Consider the following 23990-nt stretch of genomic DNA (forward strand, 5'->3'; position numbering starts at 1 on the left):
TCATATTACATGATAATTACAAAAATAATGAGAAAATATGCAGAAGAAAAAAAATGCTTCAGCCACAGGGGAATCTGAAGCCATTCCTCAAATCGTATTTTAATGGTCCCGAACTTTCAAGAGTCAGAACAATTCTGAATCAGGCTCGCATTTAACTGGACTTTTCTATCAACAAGAGAAAAGATATCACTTTTATACAATCCTAACAAGGGCTTATGCCGGATTTGCCTCTAACTCACTCGGACTATCTGTCTTGGCTTTTTATACAATTAAACCATGGCTTGATGCCCGCCACTGCGTGATTTAATTACAAATTAGTGATTTTAGTTACAATTTTTAACTAACGAGCCGATGGCCTAATAGACAACATGCAGATATGTTCCAATATATTTTTGCATTGGCTGAAATATTGCAGTAGTTTGGGTATTTTATCAAAAAATTATGAAATTTCTCTTTAAAATTAATTTTAAAAAATTCATAACTATCAGCTGGTCCATCGAAATTACAAACAAAGTAACTACTTACATCTCAGTCATTAAAATCTGGAAGCCTGTAACTTGAATATCAATTTTTCTCCACTTAATCCAATTTTGACACTAACCATGATAAGGAAATTCTCTGATTCAAACAAAACAATCTTTTATACCGTCCTCTTATTTCAAAATCGATAACAACAGAATAATACAATAAATAACACACTTTATACCAAAAAAAGCACTTCGTTACTTGAGCCTGTTTTGTAAGCTCGAGCAACTCCGATCAAAAATAATGTCTTTCAAAACCTCCAGCGAATTAATATAGTCAACATAATCACAGCTTAATAACAAGCAAAAGCGAGAACATTAAATGTTTTAATTAAATTGCATTTGCACAAAGTATATCCTCATGCCTGAGTTACACTGTTTTCACACCTGCCGATAAAAATGCCAATAAAAAAAGATGTCGCTGAAATAGATTTATCTTGATTTTAATGTCACATTTGTAATACAGAAGCAAAGAGTTAAAATAATCGGCGTGAGAAGCTTATGTTACCACGTCCCCCCCCCCAACTATTTTCTTCTAATACTATGTATCTTTCGCCCGATTGCTGTAACAGAGAAGAAAACTGTCCATTCGCGCTTCCATTTTTTCTATTTTCAAACAATTATACCTCAAGTCTTGATTCTGATTGGTCAATCACAAATTTATGCTCAAAAGATGAAATATTCAACTCGAGAAATTACGAATGAGAAATAATTGGCACTATAGTTGAGGATAACTTTGATTTATCGACAAGTGAGACTATAATTTGAACCAGGCATCAGTAATTGTTAAATGAATAAAATATTTGCCAGCTTTCGTCCTTTATGTCAAAGTCTTCGTCAAATACTTGTTGATATACCCGATGTTGGGATCATTTCAAGTCCCCATACCCCGTAACGGGCCACACAAGCGTAAGTGGCCATTAAGTTCTGACACAGGTCAACAATTTTCTCAAGCGACAATGACCAAGCAACGTTGCCATGTAAATTCCACCCGTTTTATCTGATTGAAAGTGAAATTCTCTAAGAGAGTTTATTGAAAAGCTATTTATGAAAGGAATTTTATGTATTATTAAATATAAATTTAAATTATAAATAACAGCCGTCGACTGTTGTCCCATTAAACATTACAAATGTTTAATGGGTTAATTAAAATTAAACATTACTGATATTGCGCCCTTTTTTGTTCCCTTTCTTCGTAGTCATAACATAACAAACGTACTATTTTTCAGCCAATAATCAACACGACGGAAGTGTTCCAGCACATTGAGGGCTTAGCGAAGAACAAGATGTATAGCTTTTACGTTATTGCCACTAATGACTATGGAAGCTCGTTGCCGTCGGCTGTTGTCACATTAAACATTACAAATGGAGGTGAGCGAGCCGTGTATCATTACTGTGGTTTTTGCTCAACGAGTTACTGTAATTTGTTGGAGAAATCGGAGAAACTCAACACATTTTTAAGTTTTCGTAAGAGAGAAGCCAAAACGTCTCCAAAATTAAACTGAAGAATAATTTTTCATTAATTTTTGCTAATATTGTTCCCTTTTTTAGTAAAAGATTAGTATTCCTTTCATAAATAAAATTCCTTTAAATTTAAATTTATTAAATTAATAAATTAATTAAATTATTAAAATTTAAGGGAAGTAAGAATACCCTTTTTTAGTAAAAGAATTTCGAAAAGAATGTCAATAGCAAATTCTTTCGGTAATGTACATCTACCAGTTCATCTACGAAGCTCTTGAAATTCGATCAGAAACAAGCTTCAGTTAGCAAGAAAATCAAAATAAAAACCCTTTCTGTTCCTTGGGCATAATAAGGGTCTATCCATATACCTGAACACCGCGAAATTTCCTTTTGTTGGTTAAAGTTTTGAGGTTTTAATTCTAAGCTGCCGCAATTATATTCATTTATCAATGTTTCAACTAAACTAGCCAATCAGCCCCATCACAAAACAAGCGAGGCAAAAAGCGAATCGTTAAGTAACAGGGTCATCCAAAAAAAAAAGAAAACACATTTTTTTCTGGGGGGGGGGGAAGAAAGTTGGAGATTGATGCCCTACTGTATAATTTGGTAATTTAGAATGGGCTCAGTTTTCTCTATAACACGGTATCTCAATACGATAATTAATTTCTTTTTGGACTTGGGGTGTTTCCATTTTGGATGGCCCTGTAATTAACCAAGGAAAGAAATCCAGATCCAAACTTACAACAATAGATATGAATGTTGCTCAAAAATGGTCAGATAATACAAAATGTGCTCAAATGTGGCCCAGAAAATGTGTTGATTGTCAGGACTTTGCTATATCCTGATTTATAGGCTATTAAAGAATTTGATAAAATAAAACTTATGGATTCATTTTTGTTAATACAATTTTTGAAAAGCCGATTACCTTTGGAAGAAGGTTTCAACTTGTTGAAAGCCATTGATATCAAATATTCATTTGATTCGAAATTGGAAGTTCTATCACCTTTTCAAAGATTGGAAGTGGCTGGAAGGCAACCCCATCCCTCATTAGTGCCAACTTTTGTCTCTTAAAATTTCAAATTCTCTTCCAAGGAAATTGCATAGCATTATTTAATTCCTAAAATTCTCTGTTTATTTCTAACGGTAAATAGAGTTATGGTAAAACGACTGAAAGTGAGGAACTATCTACGGACTTCAGGAGCATATGCCTAGGAAGTTAAATCAAGTTCTGACAAAAAAATTTTTTGTTGAAGTTTTTAAAATGTTTTAAAAATGATGGTTTTTAGAGCGAAAACGACCAAGTAATGCGAAAAATTGGAAAGTTTTCAGTCAAATTAAAATCCTTAGTTTGACAAATTGAATTCCAGACCCCCACTGACGAAAAAAAAAAATTACCAATTACTGATACATTACTGGATATAACGACTGTATAATGAAAACTGTCGACAAAGATACGTGATTAAAAAAACAACTATTAATAAATTAATTGATATTTATATGATTAATATTAATCAAAATTATTCGAAAAGAAGTAAGAGAAAAGAGAATGCAGCAAATGAACGAGCTTCTGTTAAAGCAGCATCATTTTTCGTTGGCAAGGAAAACAAAAACTACCCCCACCCCTTCTCAAATAGAAGATCCCCCGCCCTTTCTCAAATAGAAGATTGCTTCATACCAAATTTAAATGAAAATATTTAAGACAAAATCTGGTCGTTCCTTAGCTAATTAGGACTTTTCCTTGTCCCTTATTTGCAAGGCGAACAGCAGCAAGTCAATATCATCATCACTAATAATAACACATCACAAATTGAGCAAGGCGTCAACCATACAAAAGAAATTGACATTTGTAATAAATCGCAATTACCCACATGTTAATAATACACAACCATACAAAAAAGAAAAAAAAGCATGGGGTCGTCATGCTTCAATCTGTTCAATTTATTAAAGAGAAGCATTAGTAAAAATAACTCCTTTTTTACTGCTCCTTAAATGCTTTTGTTTTTACTATGACGAGAAAAATCGCCAACTGGTTGGGTCAAACAGTTTGCAAGTCCATTTGAATAAAATAAAAGAAATATGAAACGTAAAATAACTTGTATCATTTAATTTTTTACAATAAATTAATTATTTTTTAATTCGAAAAGAAATTCCTTAACAAAGGAATTCTAAGAATTTAAAAAATAACTTGAATAAATTAATCCTTCAAACGTTCTGTTTCTTATATAAATGGTTCATTACTGAAACAAAAAAAAGTCCATTTCTTTTTCATCTCCAATCATCAATATACAAAACATAGACGAATACCCATACTATTTAATTTCCATATTATTTCATATGCCCATTCGAGAATAGAAGTACACATTTACTAAGACATAGCAGGATCTGCTGCAGTATTTTCGAAATAAAACTTTTGAAAAGTACAGATTCAAAAAAATTGGCTTGGCTTTAGTTTATTGTTCTAAGGTTTCAACAGAAAGGCTAGCTATACGTAACATTACGAATGCGATAAATCGTTACCATTTAACGCAATTAGATCATAACATGCGTCTAGTTGCAAACTGATCCAACGTTAATTTATAAGCTAACCTTTCTTACAAACCTTTCCTACAAATGAGTGACTGAATTTAAGCGCCATTTTAATGGATATTACAGGTTTGAAACAAAAGTTTGTTTATATGTATTTTTTATGTAATTACGAATTGGAAAACAAATTGCGGGGGAATTCAAACCAGATAACTCCCCCCCCCGGATACCGTCTTGCCAAAATCTATGGAATTTATTAAAAATTTATGCACTTGAACCTTTCTACAGTGGCACCAGGACTGATACCCCTTGGAATTTTCTCCAGGATCTTGAAATTTGGGTCCTAAATGCTATGTATGGCTATGATTTTGTCTACCGACTTATCCAACGAAATAACCTCAAGTTCAAACTTATAACTAAATTTCTGAAAAATATATCCCAGTTCGTATTTTTTAGACTTTGTTGCAGTTTTATGCTGAGTTTTACATTTTAATAGAGATGTTTAAAAATAAATGGCCATTAACTAATTACATCATTTTCTATAGCTGAAGATTCTATTATTAAAACTATGTTCTTTCTAAAAAAGCAAATGTAAGCGAAAATGAATTTATCATCATTGATCAACAAGTTTATAAAGATTTTCCAAAATTATTACGAACACAAAATTATCAGTTTTGACGAACAAGCTTCAAAATATTTTTAAACTAGATACTTAATGCTTGGGCAAGTTTACAAACTTTCTAAAAAAAAAATTTCGAAAATAAAATTATCAGTATTGACAAATAAACCTCCCAAATATCTTTTCATCAGGTCTCAAAATACTTCGACAAGTTTATAGAGTTTTCACAATTATTAAGAAAATAAAATTACCATCATTGACAAATAAGCCTCAAAATATTTTTACACCATGTCATCTGGTGTAACATTTTTATATCAGGCTTCCAAGTACTTGGACAAGCTTTTTAAGTTTTTAAAATTGTTCCGAAAAAAAATTATTAGCATTGATAATATAAACCTCCAAATATCTTTTCACCAGTTCTCCAAATACTTCGACAATTTTCTAAAGAATTTTCATAATTATTAAAAGAATAAAATTACCAGCATTGACAAATAAGCCTTAAAATATTTTCACACCAGGTCGTCAAAAACTTGGACAAGTTTTAAAGCCTTTTAAATTATTCCAAAAATAATATTATCAGTGTTGACAAATGAACCTCAAAACACTTAACACCAATGTTCGAAACACTTCGACAAATTTATAAAGAAAGATTTTTTGAAATTATCAAGTAAATATTATCTAAATAATATTTCTAAATATAATTTTGAAAATTATCAAGAATTATGAGCATTATTGACCATTAACCATCCAAATATTTTTATACCAGGCCTCGAAATACTTCGGAAAGTTCATAAAGAGTTTTCAAAATTATTACGAAAAATTATGTGCAATGACAAATGAGATATCAAAATATTTTTACACCAGGTCTCCAAGTAATTGGGCAAGTTAAAAAGTTTTAAAATTATTCCGAAAATAGAATTATCAGTGTTGAGAAATTAGCCCCAATACTCTTACACCAGATCTCCAAATACGTCGACAAGTTATTAAAGTTTTCAAAATAATTCCAAAAACAAAATAATCAGCATTGACAAATAAGCCTGATACTATTTTTACACCAGGTCTCCAAATACGTCGACAAGTTTAAAGAGAGTTTTTCGGCCTTAATCTCCCTAGTTGCGTCTATGCTTTGGCGGATTAGAGTGCCTTTGAGGAGAGTCCCTTTCTTTTTCACTTTGAATATTTACTTCTTTTTTTCTGTGGAATCAAAATATATTTTCTCACTGCTGCGGTAAGTTGTTAGTACTAGTAGCAGTAAATATTTTCCTCTTCAACAGTGAGCATTTAGAATGTTTAACGGAGTTTACGTTCTTCGATTTTGTACAACCCATTTAAGGCATTTTCAGCCAATAGAAAGTTTTCCCAAAACATTATTAATGACGTTTGTCAACCTTAACCAACGCTGATAGTCATAGTTTGTCCACGGATTTCTAACATGAAATTAAAAAAATTATAGCATCAAAACGAAATCGAAAATAACTTTCTTTTACAAACAATTTAATACGGCTTTAATGCTCTATATCCTTCTTCTTATTTCAATAAAAATACGAATTATGTGTATTACTATTCTCCTTTTATTTATTATTCCTTTTAATTTTTTTTATATATTATTCTTCTTTTAATTTTTTTTTATATATTATTCTTCTTTTATTTTATACTTTAAATTTTGGATTATGCATTAAATTACATATTTCCACGAATCTTTCAGAGGTTTTTTTTTTTGCATTTTTATTAGTCCAAGCACCAGCACAAACAACATACCCACTCAAATGGGCAACAGATAGTGAGGTCCTGTTCAACAAACAACCTGTGGCTGGCACAATTGATCAATTTTCAAAATTAACGATAGAAATCTTTTTTGGACCAACCACAACGGCCTTACAGCCAGACTCGCGACGGCAATAAAGACATAATTGAGACACATTTGAGTTAGCATAAAAAATTGACATCATGTCGACATCAAAATCGATCATCTTGCTCTTTAGCGTATGATCTGTGTCTTTTTATGTCAAATTAGATTAACATATTGAACGTAATTTTTGCGGCGGTATGTTTCAAACACAAGACCTTAATTAGCCAATTTGCCAATTTAATTGGTCAAATACTGAATAACCCAACTGTCAGCTTTTAGTCAATAAATTTACTGATTTTAATACTCCTTATTACTCTTGAACACAAACAACCCATGATTGTAAAAAAAAACTCATCGTTTCATCTAACATTTTGAATTTGCCGCCAAAATTTTTATTCCTATGCCGACAAGGAAACCGACATACATTTTTATTCTGTCGTCGAAAGACGACAGAGGTCATCATTGTACAAGTCGAACGCTTAGCCTATCGACAGAGATGCTAAATCAAACGCGGCTTCGAACTAAAAAAAAATTAACAACGCTATACAAAAGTAACCTGGCAGTATCTAACACATTGCACTAAGACACAATTATCAGTTTTGACTAGCTCCCCTCCTTCTCTCTCGGCTTTTGTGAGCTAGCTGTATTTTTAAGGCCTTCATGTCGTGTGAAGTCTATCTTAGCGTAGCTTAAAGCTGGTTGAGGAGGTTCAGGTCCTGTTGAGGAGGGGCGTGACTTTTGTCCCTCTTTGGGCGGAGCCAGGTCTAAGGTAGCATAATTCAACTCTTTTTCACTGGATGTTGACGAAGGCCGAGATTGAGAAGAAGGCGTTGTTGAGCTAGACTCTTTAACAAGTGGACTTAAAGACACCTGATTGTTCCAAATCATACTTTTTATTTCCTCCTCTTCCCCTAGACTTGTCACTGATGATGATGACGAGCGGCTTGTGTAAGGGGGATTTTTATTTTGAAAAAATCCTGGCACTACACCGAACGGAGGCGATTTGGCAGGTTTGATGTCCACTTCAAACGCGTTCAATGCCTTTCCATCAGGAATGTCACTTAAAGAGGGCAGCACCGACGCAGATCGACATTTGTTCATTGGATGGTAGCTATTAGACCGAAAGATGGTAGACGTTTTCCTTACTGGAGGGTCCCCGCTACAGTGTCTTTTAGGACTCAACTGGATAGAGTTGGCAGCTTTTTCTAAAAGATTAGTTATTGAAGAGGTCCTCGGGTCTCGCCTACTTTCGAGCAAGTCTGGGGGGCTTGTTAATGTCTCAACTGAGCTTGACTGAGACTTTTCAGGTATGGGGGACATAGCATGAGGATTTATCATACTTATAAAGGGTCTGGGTTCATTATCTGTGGATCTACACCCCCTTGGAAGTTCCACTGCAGCATAGTTTTTGTCCACTTTTTCCTCTCTACACGCCTCAAACACAAACAAGTCTGAATTCTCAGGGGAAGGTAACTTTGCAAGAGATACAAAGTCCTTATAATTAGACTTCTCCACTTTTTGAACTTCTATTTTAACAGGTTCTTTTGGAGAACTACTTAAAACTGAGCTTCTGGGCACTGGGGCAATTTTGGTAGATTGAATTGAAATTGGGAGACTAGAGTTAGGCCGTAAAACTGGGGGACTCATGGCAAGCTCAATGTAGTGTGACTCGGGTGACAAAGAATTGAGGAGCTGAGTAGGAGATGACGATTGAGACATGTTCATAGGTATATAATCACTTGGAGCCTCTTCTTTTGAAGGTTTCGATGCATTTCGCTTTAAAGATGGGTACTGACTAGGCGGGGCACTCTTAACCGGTCGGGGCAGGGTGTTAGCAGGACTAGTGGTTGAAATATTTTTACTTTCTTTTCTGCTACTTCTCCTTGATAACATATTTGAAATCGAGGCTAAGGGACTGTGAGTTTTTGATGATTTTCTCTGGGGACCAGAATCATCAGATATAAGCGATTTCGCTCTTTCGGGTCGCAATCGCAAGGAACCTGTTTCTTTAAAAGACATCTCCATATAATCATCAAATTCATCTTCAGTACGGGAGTTTCTGCAAGAATGATTAGAGGGGGTCACAGTTCCACTGCTCGTAGACCCCATCACTATATACTCATTTCCTTTTCGACGAAGAACTACGTTTTCTTCTGGCTGAGTTACTTGGATTTTTGGCTGCATCTCCAAATACTCCCCTTTCTTGTCTTGATTGTACTGCATTAGCAAATATTCATTTTTCAAAGGATCAGCTTGTGTTTCTGACTGACTCACCTTGTTGCTGCTTGGAGCACTCGGAACAACCTCCACTATCTTAGGCATAGATTTGGAGGAGTCTATACTACTAGTCATAGACCCATCCATTTGGACATAATCATCAGAAGGTGGAGATTGACAATCAAGCTCGATATAATCTTGATCTTTCCCTTGTGGCACGCTTTCAAGCCTTTCTCGTTTTCTTTCTTTCTTCATCGAGGCTAGTTTCCCACTTGCTCGACCAAGGATAGAGGAGGTCTTCGAATCAGACCTGGTTCGACTAAGCACGACTCCAGAGGTGGAAGAAGCTCTGCTTCCACCTTCATACGATGAAAAACTTTCTTTTCTTGTTCTATCCTCTAAGTAGCTACTTGAAAGGCTATCAATGCTGCTGACATGAGGCTCAATAGAATCAAGTTCAAGAATTTCACTACTTCTCCCAGATGACGTCATACTGCCAAACAAACTTTTGAAAAAAGTTCCAGTGTTGCCAGACCAAGAGCTCGATAGAGGGGAAGTACCGAGCATTGGAGCACTTAAACACTTTTTGCCAGTTTTTGGTAGAACGATTGATTGACTTGGAGGCTGCGAAGTCTTGAGAGATTTGGCAACGTTGCTTAAGTTATTACCCATTGAAAATGAGCGAACACGGGGTAATTCATTGGGCACTTCGAGGACTTCAAGCCTGAAAAAAAATTAGCTGTTAGAAAAAATCAATTTTTGCCACTGAAATTATTACATGTGTTGCACAGCTTGGGGCACAACGGACACAAGAGAAATCTCAGCAAATGTTACGTCCATCGTTAAAAACCCAAAAATCTTACACTTCTACCCTCTGATCAATAACTATTTTGAAAATCCGTTTACATAGAGATATTTTGTTAAGTACAACTACTTTCTCACGGGAAAAATACAAAATATCAAGCCTCAAAATTGATACAGTAATTTTTGTTAGAAAGTTAAGGACCCAAAAACATATTTTCTTCCCTTTAAAATGTTTTATTTTGCGAAATAGAATATACATTTACACTCATTTTAATTTGAATTTTCCTCTTGTTAATTTCACTTCCTTTTAGGTTTCATTTATTCTATCTTAGTGATCTGTGTTCTTTTTAAGTTTGACGTTATATATGACTCAATTTCTTCTTGTCATAAGTTTTGATATCACTCCTTGCAATAGGGAATTTATCAAGACAATGGGACACAAATTAGAATGAATATTTCGGCCTTATGTTCAAGGTCCGTCCTCAGCAATACAAAAAGAAGAAAAAACTTACAACAAAATAAAATCAATAAAACTAAAATGAAAAATTTTTTCAAAGCAATCCCAGCATCCTTACTTCAGCGAAATTCAGCCAGGACTGATAAATAAAGTGAAATGAAACGAGGCAATTCATTGAAATGAAAAGAATGATTTAAAAACACGTTTTTAATGCCAGCCTAGCTTTTTTGGCTGCTGATCTCATAGGTCTATTTGTGACAGGTTCTGTGTTAATATATATTGGTTTTTTATAATATTTCGTAAAGTAATTATTAATTAAATTTGTGTATAGAGCATTTAGTAAATATTCTTCCAAGTCCCTATTTAAGGAAATATTATTATTAATCTTAAGTCTGATTTCAATTTTCAAGCCAAAGAATTGTCTTTGTTGTTTAAGCCAAGAGACTGTAAGTTTCCTTTATAAGGTTTTCGGACAAGGCGATTCTAATGGTGCACTTTCGGCTTATATCTGACGCAATATTTATGAGTTATGGGCTATTATATTTCTCAGTATGGGACGTGATCGTCTCTTACTAGATTGCTAGCTACCACTGCAAATAAACAACGCAAATGGGTGAACGGGCACAACAATAAATTATAAAACTTTATGACTTAAGACTTGGAATTAAGAAAATTTGAAAAGATTTAAAAGTCTTAAGAGAAGACTAAAAAGTTGAAAATGTTTTTTTCTCGAGATTCTGTAAATACAAGGGAAAACGGGGTGTTCAAAACAGATTGGACTTTAGCTAACTTGTTTCTTTTAACTCGCATATATGAACTTGCATGCATATATAACTTAGATCAGTTCGATATCAATGCTATGCCAAGGCCAATACGTTTTGCGCCCCTAGTTTTCACTTATCATTCACAGAATCTCGCGAAAAACATTTCTACTTTTCCCCCAAACACAAAACTCAAGTACCCATTGCCCATTTCCCCCACCCTCCCAAAAAAAGAAAAAAAATCTCTGAAAGTTTCAAATGAATCCCCCAGACGTGAGACTAAACAGGGTATACATATTATGGTATAAAAATCGTCACTTATTATAGAAACATGGCTGTGAACGCTACAGGTTAGATTGTTGGATCTTCAGATGTCCTTCAGTCACCCGCTGTATCGTGATCAGACAGCAGTTACAGCCACTACTAGTTATACGAAGAATATAAAAAATATAAAATATATACTCTATTACAAAATAAATATAAAACATTCTTTTTTTACGTTTTACAGGCTTTGTGTGCAAGCGTTATACATGCTTGTATAAAACGAAAATCCTAATTGAATAGCAGATTATGTTAGTCTAAATCTAAATAAATAGATAATTATTTGTTAATAAGAATATTTGTATAATTTATACGAATTATTTGTTTACACAAATTATAATTTTTGGAATAATTTATTTTTTATAAAAATTATACTGTAATAAAAGCTCGCATACAAACGTTATACACGCTTGCAAAATGTTTAAGCAACAGTTCTAATAAAATTTTAGAATTAAATATTATTATAATAAATTAATTTAAATTAAATTTAAATTATTATAATTATAATTTAATATAATTAAATTATAATTAACATTTCAGAAGAGGCTAATCTGAGTCAGAATAGATAACTTTTATACAATATATTCAAGTTATACCACTTTACAAGTTTGTGTAAAAGGGTCATGCAAGCTTGCATAAGTTTATACGTGCGTTTATATAACAAAAACCTTCTTGAATAGCAGAATATGCAAACTTGAGTCTAACCAGTTAACGTTTATGCAAGTCATTACATTGTATTAGCTTATATGCAAGCGTTGTAATATGTGCAATATATGTACATAACATTCATATATGAATTTATTCAAAAATCCTTAGCTAATAGAAAAGAATGAAAAGATGAAAAAAGAATGATGAAATAGAAAAGAATAGAAGAATCAAGTCCAAGTCAAAACAGATAATGCTTGCGCAAGTTACAACGTTTTTCAAGCTTGTGTACAAACGCCATACAAGCTTAAATAACGTTTATATGCGGATTTATAGAAAAATCCTTACAGATTAGCAGAACAGGCTAGGCTGAGTCTAAAGAGATAACGTTTATGTAAACTACAGCGTTTTACTAGCTTATGTACAAGCGTCATGTGAACTTCCGTAGCGTTAATATATACATTTATACAGAAATTCTTAGTGAATCGAAAAAAAATTAAGTCCAGGTCTAAATAGATAACGCTTATGGAAGTTATAACGTTTTAGTAGCTTATGCACAAAAGTTATACAAGCTTGCATAACGCTTATACATGGGTTTAAATAGAAAAGTCATCATTGAGTAGTAGAACAGACCCATCTGAGTTCAAATACATAACTTGTATGGACGTCACAACGTTTCAGTAGCTTGTGTACAAGCGCTATGCCAGCTTCCATTACGTTAATATAGGCATTTATACAAAATACTTAGTGAACAAGAGAAGAAATAATACTGTCTAAATAAATAACGTCTATACAAGCCGCAACGTTTTACAAACTTGAAGATAAGCATTACAGGAGCATGTATAACGTTTATACGAAGTTCGTTATTGAATCAGAATGCAAGAGAATTCAGCAATAAAGACAACAACTGACCTCTTTTTGCGAGCTTTGGCTTCCAATTTTGAACCAACAGAATAAGCACGTGTCTTTCGAACACAGGATTCATCTTCAATGGGATGAGCTGAGACGTATGAAGTGACTTTTTCAAGAGGATATGCCTCACGTGAACTACAGAGAGACGGCGGAGTTCCCCCATGAACAGAGGCAGTTCCAGAAGTTACGGAGCTTCCCAAGGATCCGGCACACATAGGGGATGACAGACTTACTACAAAAAAACAGTTATTTCAGTACGCACACTACTACTACAAGCTCGTCCAGTCCTTCTACACCATACTGTTCATGTCTTCTGTTTCGACCACCTTCTTAGAAATCCCTAAAGATTTTACGTCATTTTTAGAATCTCATTTGAGCACAATCTAGGTCGTAAAAACAAAACGGGAAAACGTAACAAAAAAAAAGAGAAAATCACAGTCTGATTTGTGATTTGATAATTGACTTTCTCAAGCACGAGTGCTTGAGAAAGCGCTTCTTTTATTTTAATGTTTGTCCTTTTATATTACCCTGTGGACTTTCATTTATACATCCTTTTAAATCCTAATTACTTACTGAGATTGCAGAAGTCTTGGAGATCTTGACATTTATCTCTATTTCTTACAATTATTTTTGGTTGTAGAGTTTTTGACCGGTTGAGCGGAGGTATTGACCGATAAATTTGACGTCTATTTATATTTCTTTTTTTTCCAAAAAATTCTTTTCTAATTCTATATTTTTCTTTTAATTTTTTCACTTATTACTATTATCTGTCATTCTTTTTTGGTTACAGAGGTATTGACCGGTTGAGCGTAGGTCTTGACAGATAAATCAACAATCTCTATTTTTATTTTAAATCCTATATTTCTTTTTAATCCCTTTTTAATAACTTTTATAGATACGTTAATTCTTTGTAATCCTAATTGCGCACTGAGGTTGCAGAGGTCTTGGAGATCTTGATCGGTTGAGCGGAGGTCTTGGGCAACAAATTTACTAAATTTATCTGTAATCCCATATCTCTTGTTAATGACTTTTATCTATAATTCTGTTTTAATCCTAATTGCGCACTGAGGTTGCGGAGGTCTTGAGTCTATTGACCGGTTGAGCGGAGGTCTGAACCGATAAATTTGCATTGTTCTTTCTTCTTCTTTTTTTACTGGCAGGAATTTTCCTCGTTCTTCTTCGTCGTGTCTTCTCGTTTATAATTTAAAACTTCTTTAATCTATATATATAAAAATAAGTTGTTTGTTTGTGTGTTGAGTGACGTCACGTTTGTGTGTCGACTGACGTCATGTTTGTCGATTGATGTCATGTTTGTCGACTGACGTCATTATAAGGATTGAGCATTATGCTGTCATGAAGTTGTTTGTCGACTGACGAAATTACAGACCGGGACACCGGGACACAAATGACGACCGGGACACAGGGAATATAAATGACGACCGGGACACTCAAAGAGAAATTACAGACTGGGACATCGGGACACAAATAACGACCGGGACACAGGGAATATAAATGACGACCGGGACACAGGGACACAACTACAACGGGGACGCCGGGGGGAGGGGGCACAGGGGGGATATATAAATGACGACCGGGACACAGAGAATGTTCGATTAGCAATCACCATCAACAAAGCTCAAGGGCAATCATTAGAATAATGAGGTATAGATCTGAATACGGATTGTTTTTCCCATGGACAATTATATGTTGCATGTTCAAGAGTCGGTAAACCTGGCAATCTATTTATATGCACAGACAATGGGACAGCGAAGAATGTTGTATATTCGAAAGTTTTACGTAGTTAAAAGCATATCAACCTCTTTTGTAAACAATAATAACAATAATAAAAGAAAAAAATAATAAGAAATAAAAAAAATAATAAGATAAAATATTAGGATAATAAAAAAAAGTCGTTGATATGTTCAAATCTATCAAAAAATTCATTACATAAAATTAATCATGGAGGCTTTAAAGCAAATTTAGCACAAACAATTTCAATTGCATTTCAAATTAGAATACATAAAAAATTGAAATAAATATATTAAATTAGATGCAGGCCAGAGTTGCCACCCCCTGTTAATTCTTTACTAGTCTAATTTTTTTTTGGTTAAAAGCAAAGAAGAAATAAGTCATTATAAAGAAAGCAAAAAACAACAATATAAATTTTCTTACAGTTATCACGGGGGTTTCTAGAAACACTGCCCCTGTTCTTTATATTCATGTCCATGTAAGGATGTTTGGCTCCATGTTCCCCATGAGGAACCATTGACAAGTAATCGCTACTACTATAGCCATCTATCGTGTCCTCTCCTTCACATACACTGCTTGACCTTGTATGACTGCCGGAGCTCTTAGAAATCTGTGAATCCGCTGAAACCAAAAATTTATTTAACACATTATCATAACTTTCAAAAAAAATATATTCTTTTCTGAAAAAAAACCAGCAATTTCTATGAAGCAAATTGAGTAATGGGTTAAAGAGTACTATCCCAATTGCTAAGTTAATACCACGGATAGGAAACCAGACAAAACTTCATTTTCAGGGTGGGGGGATTGAAATGCCAAAGATTGACAGATTAAATGGAAAATATTAGGAATTATTCAAAAATCGCTAACATTTTTATATTCTCAGGCGGGGGGTGGGGGTGTCCAAAGACCCGAGGCTCCCCCGTTTAAATGTTAGAGCGGAAAAAATAAATTTGAACTCTATCAACATACAACATGAATTATAAACTGAACTGACAATGAAAAAGAAGTTAATTCGTTGTATCTTAGCGAAATAAATGTGTAAGCTAATAAACTTATTTCTTAACTTGACCATTGAAGCAAAATTTATTTGAAGAAAAAAGACAGACCGTAGGTAAAAAAAAGAAGTTAGTTCAGTATTTTCTAGCGACATAAATGTGCAATCTAATAATATTAATTCTTACCTATTCAAGCACCATTTTTTGAAGAAAAAATGATAGGCTATAAAGAAGTTTAGTCGTTAGTTCTTATAGGCATAAATAAGCAAGCTAGTAAACTAATTTATAATCGTATCTATTGAAATAATACCTATTTGAAGAAAAAAAGATAGACATTAAGCCATAAAGAAATTAATTCAACTTTTTGTTAGAGACAAAAAGGTGCAGGCTAATAAGCTTCATTTAAACTTACCCATTGAAGCAAAATTTCCCAGAACATCAGGGGGTATCCAAGAATTGTTGATAGGACTGCTCATATCAAAATAATCTTGATTTACACTCGATGACTGAAAAAAATATTTAAATAATTATAATATTTTAGTATAATATTAACTTGAGCAATAAACAATGTCAACACGCGATTCAAAACTTGACCCAGAGACATTCACTGTAAGGGTAGTCAATACAAAAAAATTACTCGGAAGCAAAATACGATTTTTCTGAAAACACTAATGAATGGCAATTTTTAGGTGATTCAGACACTGTTTCAGACAGCATAAGAGGTATTCAAGGGATTGAAATCGATCTGACCGATATCGACCTGACTGCTATTTGTATTGTATCAGATTAACGACGCTTCTTGACTACTAAGGTCCCTGCGTTGGCCCTGTAGTGCATTCCTGCAGCATGATTCGATCTCTGGGTCCCGTATTAACAAGCTAAGATCAAACCCACTGCGCCACCACAGGACAAGGAATTGACTGCTCTAATTTCAATCAGAACATTTTAAATTGATTTAGCGTCTTGATTCTAAGCGGGTTGGGTATAAATGTCAACTTTGACAAAAAATGTCACATAACACCATTTGAATTACCACCGTCATAGTTTTTCACAACTATCCTCATTTTTTTATTAGATTTTTTTCACATAAATACTTTTATTAGTATTTAATAAATTTTTATAATTAAATAAATTTTTTATATTAATTAATTATTAATTTTTATAATTTAATATATTTTTATTAAGTATTTAATAAATACTTTTCCGCATAAATGCTTTTATTTTTATACTTTTATACAATACTTTTATTATTAGATTTTTTCGATAAATACTTTTTAAAAATAGTTGCCATTAAAAAAAAAAGTATGGATCCACGAGATTGCTGACCTAAAAAAGAGACTAATATGCTATATTTCTTAGGGTTACGTTACACATACTTACAACGACATCAATAGTTTTCTACTCATAATCTAACATTAGATGTCATTATGTCTCAAATAAAATAGAGTCACATCTGAATTTCAAAAGTAATAAACGCCATTTCAGAAGACACTGAATAAAAAGGACTGAAGCACAAATACAAAATGACAGATATAAAGACAAAGGCAACTATGCCCTAGCTCCAAAACGGTATTAAATACACTTATAGAACCTTAGTTCAAAAAAAAAGAAAAAAATGCAGATGACTTAGCTAGAATAACCTTTACATCTGGATTGATCTCACAGTTCATTCCAAATGAAAGTGGAAAACCAAGAGAGACTGTTTCTGAAATAAAATTAAAGTTTTGTTCAATAATAAGAAAAATGAAACTAATATTTTTCTTACTTTTTTGGATTTAGAACTGCTTAACAAACGGTTAAACAGTTCCCCCTTTTAGAGGGGGAGAGGTATACAAATACTTGAAAACACATCAAAAATTTGTTTATACTCATTTTTATTACGGTATTACAAGTCAGACGAACATTTATGGGTGAAGGTTTCAAACGCCCTTTCCCCCCTGGATACGACCTTGGATATAATACCAATTACAATACGAAATATAAGTCATCTGGTGCAGCGAAAAGATTTATATATATATATATATATATATATATATATATATATATATATATATATATATATATATATATATATATATATATATATATATATATATATATATATATAAATATATATATATATATATATATATATATTGAAATATATGATATGAGTGTGGGGCGAAATGCATCTTTGGTTCCTGCAACTAATAATTAGTTCAATTTGGGGGATGAAGGTAATGGGCCTGTGAGGCCTGAGCCTTGACCCAGATTGCATAGGTCTGCCACGCCATAAAAAAGAGTAGGGGTAAGAGTGGAAACGGGTTCTTGTGCCAAATAACCATTTGCAGCACTATCTGGAGTTTTGTGTTTCTTGGCAGTTTGTCAATGTAAGAATAAAACAGAATTAGCGCATTTGAGAAAAATAGCGCAGTAATTTAAATTAATTTAATCTCATCTTAATTTTTGCAAAATTTCTACCAGCAGTTTACACTCTAACAAGTTGCCTAGAGTTTTTTGGCAAGTTTTTAGTAGGGTTGAGAGTAAGAGTCAAACTTTAGCGTAAAGAGCGGGGTGTTGAGGAGGGAACAGCCCCTTTCATATACGGAGTAATTTCTGTTCGTTTTAAGTTTTAGTGTCGCAAATTACTTTCAGTTAAAAAATTTGTTTTTTTATTTAATCATACGAGAGATAAGCGGTACTAGCAGATTTGTCTCCGAATTTCTTCTTTGTATTCAGCAACTGAAAATTATTTTGAATAAATTCACGCTTAAGGGCTGGACAGAAGTAGACAAAATCAGCACTGATTGGTCAATTACGCTGATTGGTCACTATCTTGACTTTTGTGTTTCTTGGCAGTTTGTCAATGTAAGAATAAAACAGAATTAGCGCATTTGAGAAAATAGTGCAGTAATTTAAATTAATTTAATCTGATCTTAATTTTTGCAAAATTTCAAAATTACGAAGCTTGAAAAATGCCAAGAAACGCTATAAGCTAGATGATATAAGCTTGATATTTTCTTAAACTCTACCAGCAGTTTACACTCTTAACAAGTTGCCTAGAGTTTTTTGGCAAGTTTTTTTGGCAGTTTTGAATATAATGGACAATATATAAAGTATTCAAGTTAACAAAATAATCAAGTTTACAAATAATCATCAAAGTTCAACAACCTATTTGGTTCGCATAATCCCATCACTGGAATCAAACTCCGAGCTCTCCGGCCGGTTGCTGCAACTGAGATTCAACTCCAGGTTCCGTATTACGAAGCAGAGATTAGTCTCACTGCACCAATCATGACGATTTTTAGTTTAATACATTCAATTTGTTGAATTACAACTTATTGAATACATTCAACTTGTAAATTATTCATTTGAAGTTGCATAAACTCTATATAGGTTATATTTTAAAGTTCATTAAAAAATATACACAATTTGTATGGTCAAATCACGGGTTTGTCTCTGATTTACCTCAAATTATTCTTTTAGATTTTCTTTTTTATATGATAGAATAGTTTTATTTATACAAGCAATCGTAGTTTAGAATAAAATTCTAACTAAATGGCACTAGTTTTTTATTTTTTTTTTTTAAATTCATTGTCTCTGATTGCTCATGATGTCATTCTCCGTGCACGTTTGTTTGATTGTTTTGTTATTGTCATATTTATTTTGTCATTCTGCTTTGTGTGGTGGGCCGTGGACTTGGGTATTGGATCTTCAACTAATATTATTTATGTTGTAAATATTGATGGGGTCACCACAATCACGAGCTCTGTCTCTCCGTGGTGACCCAGTGTATTTTATTTGTTATGCCTATTATATTAGTGAATTGAATTGAATAGTACTTACAATAAAAAAAAAAGAAAAAAAAAGAAAAAAAGAGCTATAACTTATTAACCGCTGACATGTAAAAAATAACAAACGAATTGGCGATACGGTTCGTTTTTGGAGTAGGCAATTCCAGTCTCACTTTGTTAGCTGACCTTATGTTTATTTTATTTCTTATAACTGGTGATAGTATCTCTCTACGTTTTTCACTGCTAAGAACAAATTTCCCGATCTAACCCAAACAACGTTCGTTGAAGTGACGGTAGTTGTAGGAGACATAATGCCGATTCATAACTTACATACACGTCTGAAAAGATAACTTTAAAGCAATTTAATAATTAATTTAAATAACTTTAATCTTTTTTGTTGTGACAAGCTGATCGCTTAGGTTACTTGTCCTGTTGACAGGCCCCATACAGTGCAAGCATACTCAAGAATTGGTCGGATGTAGTTTTCGACAATTTAATCAAAATTCCAAATATCGTTTATTCTTGTAGTCATTAATTATCATTAGAGGGATTCCTTACCTCAGATATAGTGCGCTCACTTGTTACTGATCCAGCATTGGAACTCCTTCCCCGTCTCCAATCAGAAACTAGCATAACTTTTGAACCGACACTGAAAAAAAACGGAAATAATGCAATAGAATGGACTTTTATTAAAAAAAAGCGTAAATTAATACTTATTTCATATTCAAAGAAATAGACCAACATAAATAAGAATTCTATAATAATATACTATAAGATAAGAATAATAAATAAGAACAGAACAGGGTCAATTTTTGTACTAAGTAAATTTCAGTAGCCTCCTCCTCTCCCTGATAGCGACCATACCGTTCAGGATCAACTAGTTGGGTTATTCATTTACACTCAATCAAAATTTCAAAATCGTTCCTAAATTTTTTTTATATATTTCCATGCAAGTCACTTTTTCTTCTTTTTTTCAAAGTTATTCCGCCCCCCTCCCAAATATGGACCAGTCACTGCAGAAAAACTACGGAATATTATAACGTTTTATAATGAAAGTGTAAATTAACATTTATTTTAAGCTCGAAGAATTAGGGCCATATTAGCAATAAATAACTAGTTACCAATATAATAATAGAATTTAGGTCTAGTTGATGATAATTAATTGATGATAATTAATAATAATTAATTGATAATAATTGATGATATCGATGATAATTAAAAAGGAACAATTTGTTTCTAACAAAAACAATTTCAGCAGCCCCCCCCCCTAAAAAGGAAGCAAACCCTTCTGGACCATTTGCAAAATAATCAGTATACAGCTTGGTATAAACAAAATCTGCCCATATACAATTTAATTGCCACATAATGCTAACATAAATTCAAAAAATTCAAATTAATTTTCTGATTTATTTCAAATCGTAGAAAAACTTTGAAAGAAGGAAAGTGAATAATTTTTTAGTAAAACCATATTATTTAATGAATAGTATTAAATAGATATCTAAGTAAGTACAGGTTGGAAGCAGAATAATTAACCCGTCTAAAAAAACTTGTAGTGTTTCGAAACCTTGTATTATCATATAAATCCATAAGACTTCGGCGATTACTTGATTAAAGGTTTATTTGGGTAGGGATGCAAGGGTGTTACCAAGAATTTCATAGGGTAGCTTGCCTTCCCCTTTCCCCTGTGAAAAAACATATAATAAAAGCCTCCCTTTGAAACATAGATCGAAGTGGGTTTTCCCACAATAGTCTTTGGATCTACTTAAACCAAGTCATCTACGTTTCTGAACCATTTTAATTCCTTAAATTTATTGCTTTATTAATTTATTACAATTTATCACTTAAATTATTTATGATTGTTATTTTTATGACAATTTTATGTAATATAGTAATATTAATATAATATTATGATTAGTAATTATTTATGATGCAGTATTAAGGTCTAGTGACTTTTAATTGATATTTTTTTTTTTGTCTGATTTTCAGAGCGAAATTGATACGTCAACTTGTTTTTCTTTAGATAGATTTGGAAACCTCTAGAGTAAGGTACTCTGTTATGCTGAATCTAAAAGTCTGATTTTCATTGAGGTTATTATTACTTTATAAATTATTACTTAAATTTATTATTTATTCCTTAAAATTAAAACTATTACTATTTATTAACATTTATTACTATCTTGTCGAGGAAGGGGGACTGACCCACTCCCTCGATAAAATTTCCTGGAAACACCTTTGTAGGGGTAGGAGACGTTTTATGCTGTTTTAAAATCTCTTAAAAAGGCATGTAAATTTTAATGCCTATAATTCATCCTATGGCCGTTACTAATTTTTTCCTGGAATTTCCCGATAAAGACGTCCCGTGATATTTATCCAGAAACGGGGAAAATCGAGCAAACTCGGCAGTTGAATTGAGCGATAAGAAAATTCAAATGGAACATAAATGTCTGATAAAATTCCATACAAATTTGATTTCAAATATAGAATTATTAGAATAGAAAAAAGTCAAAGCTTAAACTTACAAAATTATCATTTCCAAAACTTTCTGAGGAAAGATATTTGAACTACAAATCAAAACTTTCCAAAAAAGGACACTCTTAAATTAGGTAATGGAAAATCAGATTAAAATAGCATTAGTGTTATTCGAAGCGAGAGTTAAGGCGAATTCTGCTTCTCTCAAGAAAAATCAAAAATCAAGATTTAACCTCAAAATTTATATTTTTTCTTTTTAACACAATGGATGCGCGAAAAACATTTTCGAAAATTTTAAAAATGTCAATTTAAAATCTCCTCAAGCGACAGAAAATTCTTGACGTTTACAACTTATATTAAAGGCGTTTTTAATTTACGCGTTTTATTTTCAAAATTGCCCAAAAACTTCGAAACGAAACAAGTTGAGCAGAATTAGACCTTCTACTGAGCTGAGCAACAAGAAAAATCAAATAAAAAGATAAATATTTGAGAAAATTACTTAGAACATAAAAAAATTAAAAATTATCCAATAAATAAAAATACTATATGTTTCAAAACATCATACATCATTATATATCAAAGAACAAAATTTATGGAAAGTAAATTACTGAAATGAAAAATTCAGAAAATATATGAAACAAGAAAAATGAAATAAAACAAAATTACTTTTTTAAAGAAGTGAGGAAAATATGCAAATCCCCCTCCCCATCTCCTGCGAACTTGGCAGGTCCCATAACGGAACCTCTATCAAAATAGGCCCAAATGTAACGTGAAATATTGCAGTACATAGTTTAGAAGTATATCAGCCGGAGAACGAATTGCTAGTCTCTTAGGCAAGATACCCCCCCACCAATTTTGGGGCGCAACACTGTAAAAAAATGTAACTGACTCACCTTGCAGAGGACGACTGGGACATTGTCCGGCCCAAATGACTTGTCAGAAAATTGCTCCGGCCATTTCTGAGGCCAGGTGACGAACATGTATTATGATGCTGAGGATTCATTTCAAAATAATCGCTCTTCGAGGCAGAATTCCAGTTAGTTTTATCTACAATGAAAAAAAAAGTTATGTGATTTGAATTATCAAATTCCCTATTGACGAGGGAATCCCCTCGTCAATATCTCGCTCATTACGATATAGTTTGAATTTTGTTCCAATTTTTAAGAATGATCCCAGAATCACAAAGGCCGTTTAATTAGAATAAATAGCTCTTTTGAAAGTACTAAAAAAAAACTTTAGCGTAGAGAGCGATATATTAACCAGGGGACGAACCCCCTCATATACGAAACAATTTCTGTTCTTTTTGAGTTTTAATGTTGCTCCTTACTTTCAGTTGAAAAAAAAACTATTTAATTTTTATTTAATTTCAGATCGTTTTTTTTAATAATGCTGGGAAATCCGACACCCGCTTCATGTAAAAATTCCTCGATGAAAAGATCCTCCCACGTAATCTACTCTCCCGACATCTCCCCACCAGAAAAAAAGCCCCCCTAAAAACGCCTGTATACTTTCCAATAACCAATACTATATGTAAACAATGGGCAAAGTATATAACTTGCAGCGCTACCCCTTGGGACCGTGAGGGATTAAGTCATCCTCAAAGACAAAGTTACTAGATTTTTTGACTACGCTGAACAAAATGGCTATCTCAAAATTTGATCCAGTGAATTTGGTAAAAAATAAGCGTGGGAGGGGGTCTAGTTGCCCTCCAATTTTTTGGTCACTCAACAAGGGCACAAGAACTTTTAATTTACGTTGGAATGAGCCTTGTCGCGATATTCTAGAACCACTGAGTCGATGCGATCACCTCTGGGAAAAAGAAACAAATAAAAAATAAATAAATAAACACGCATCCGTGATATTACTTCTGACAAAAAAAAATACATAATTCCACATTTTTACAGATAT

General features: G+C 32.9%; 1 protein-coding gene across 2 annotated transcripts in view; it reads right to left on the bottom strand.

Annotated features, from left to right (window-relative positions):
• Positions 1 to 7494: 7494 nt before the first annotated feature.
• The window catches only part of LOC136036509 (insulin receptor substrate 2-B-like), a 113559-nt gene continuing 97063 nt past the window's right edge, over positions 7495 to 23990 (bottom strand). For both annotated transcript variants that reach the window (XM_065718798.1, XM_065718799.1), the window contains exons 10-15: positions 22976 to 23129; positions 20172 to 20262; positions 16253 to 16346; positions 15269 to 15466; positions 13097 to 13328; positions 7495 to 9920 (exon numbers count right to left, since the gene is read on the bottom strand). In XM_065718798.1, the coding sequence (XP_065574870.1) occupies positions 7583 to 9920; positions 13097 to 13328; positions 15269 to 15466; positions 16253 to 16346; positions 20172 to 20262; positions 22976 to 23129 (3107 nt within the window). In that variant the 3' untranslated portion in view covers positions 7495 to 7582. The remainder of the gene's footprint in view (positions 9921 to 13096; positions 13329 to 15268; positions 15467 to 16252; positions 16347 to 20171; positions 20263 to 22975; positions 23130 to 23990) is intronic.

This window comes from Artemia franciscana, chromosome 15, assembly GCF_032884065.1.
Source record: "Artemia franciscana chromosome 15, ASM3288406v1, whole genome shotgun sequence".
Taxonomy (NCBI): domain Eukaryota; kingdom Metazoa; phylum Arthropoda; class Branchiopoda; order Anostraca; family Artemiidae; genus Artemia; species Artemia franciscana.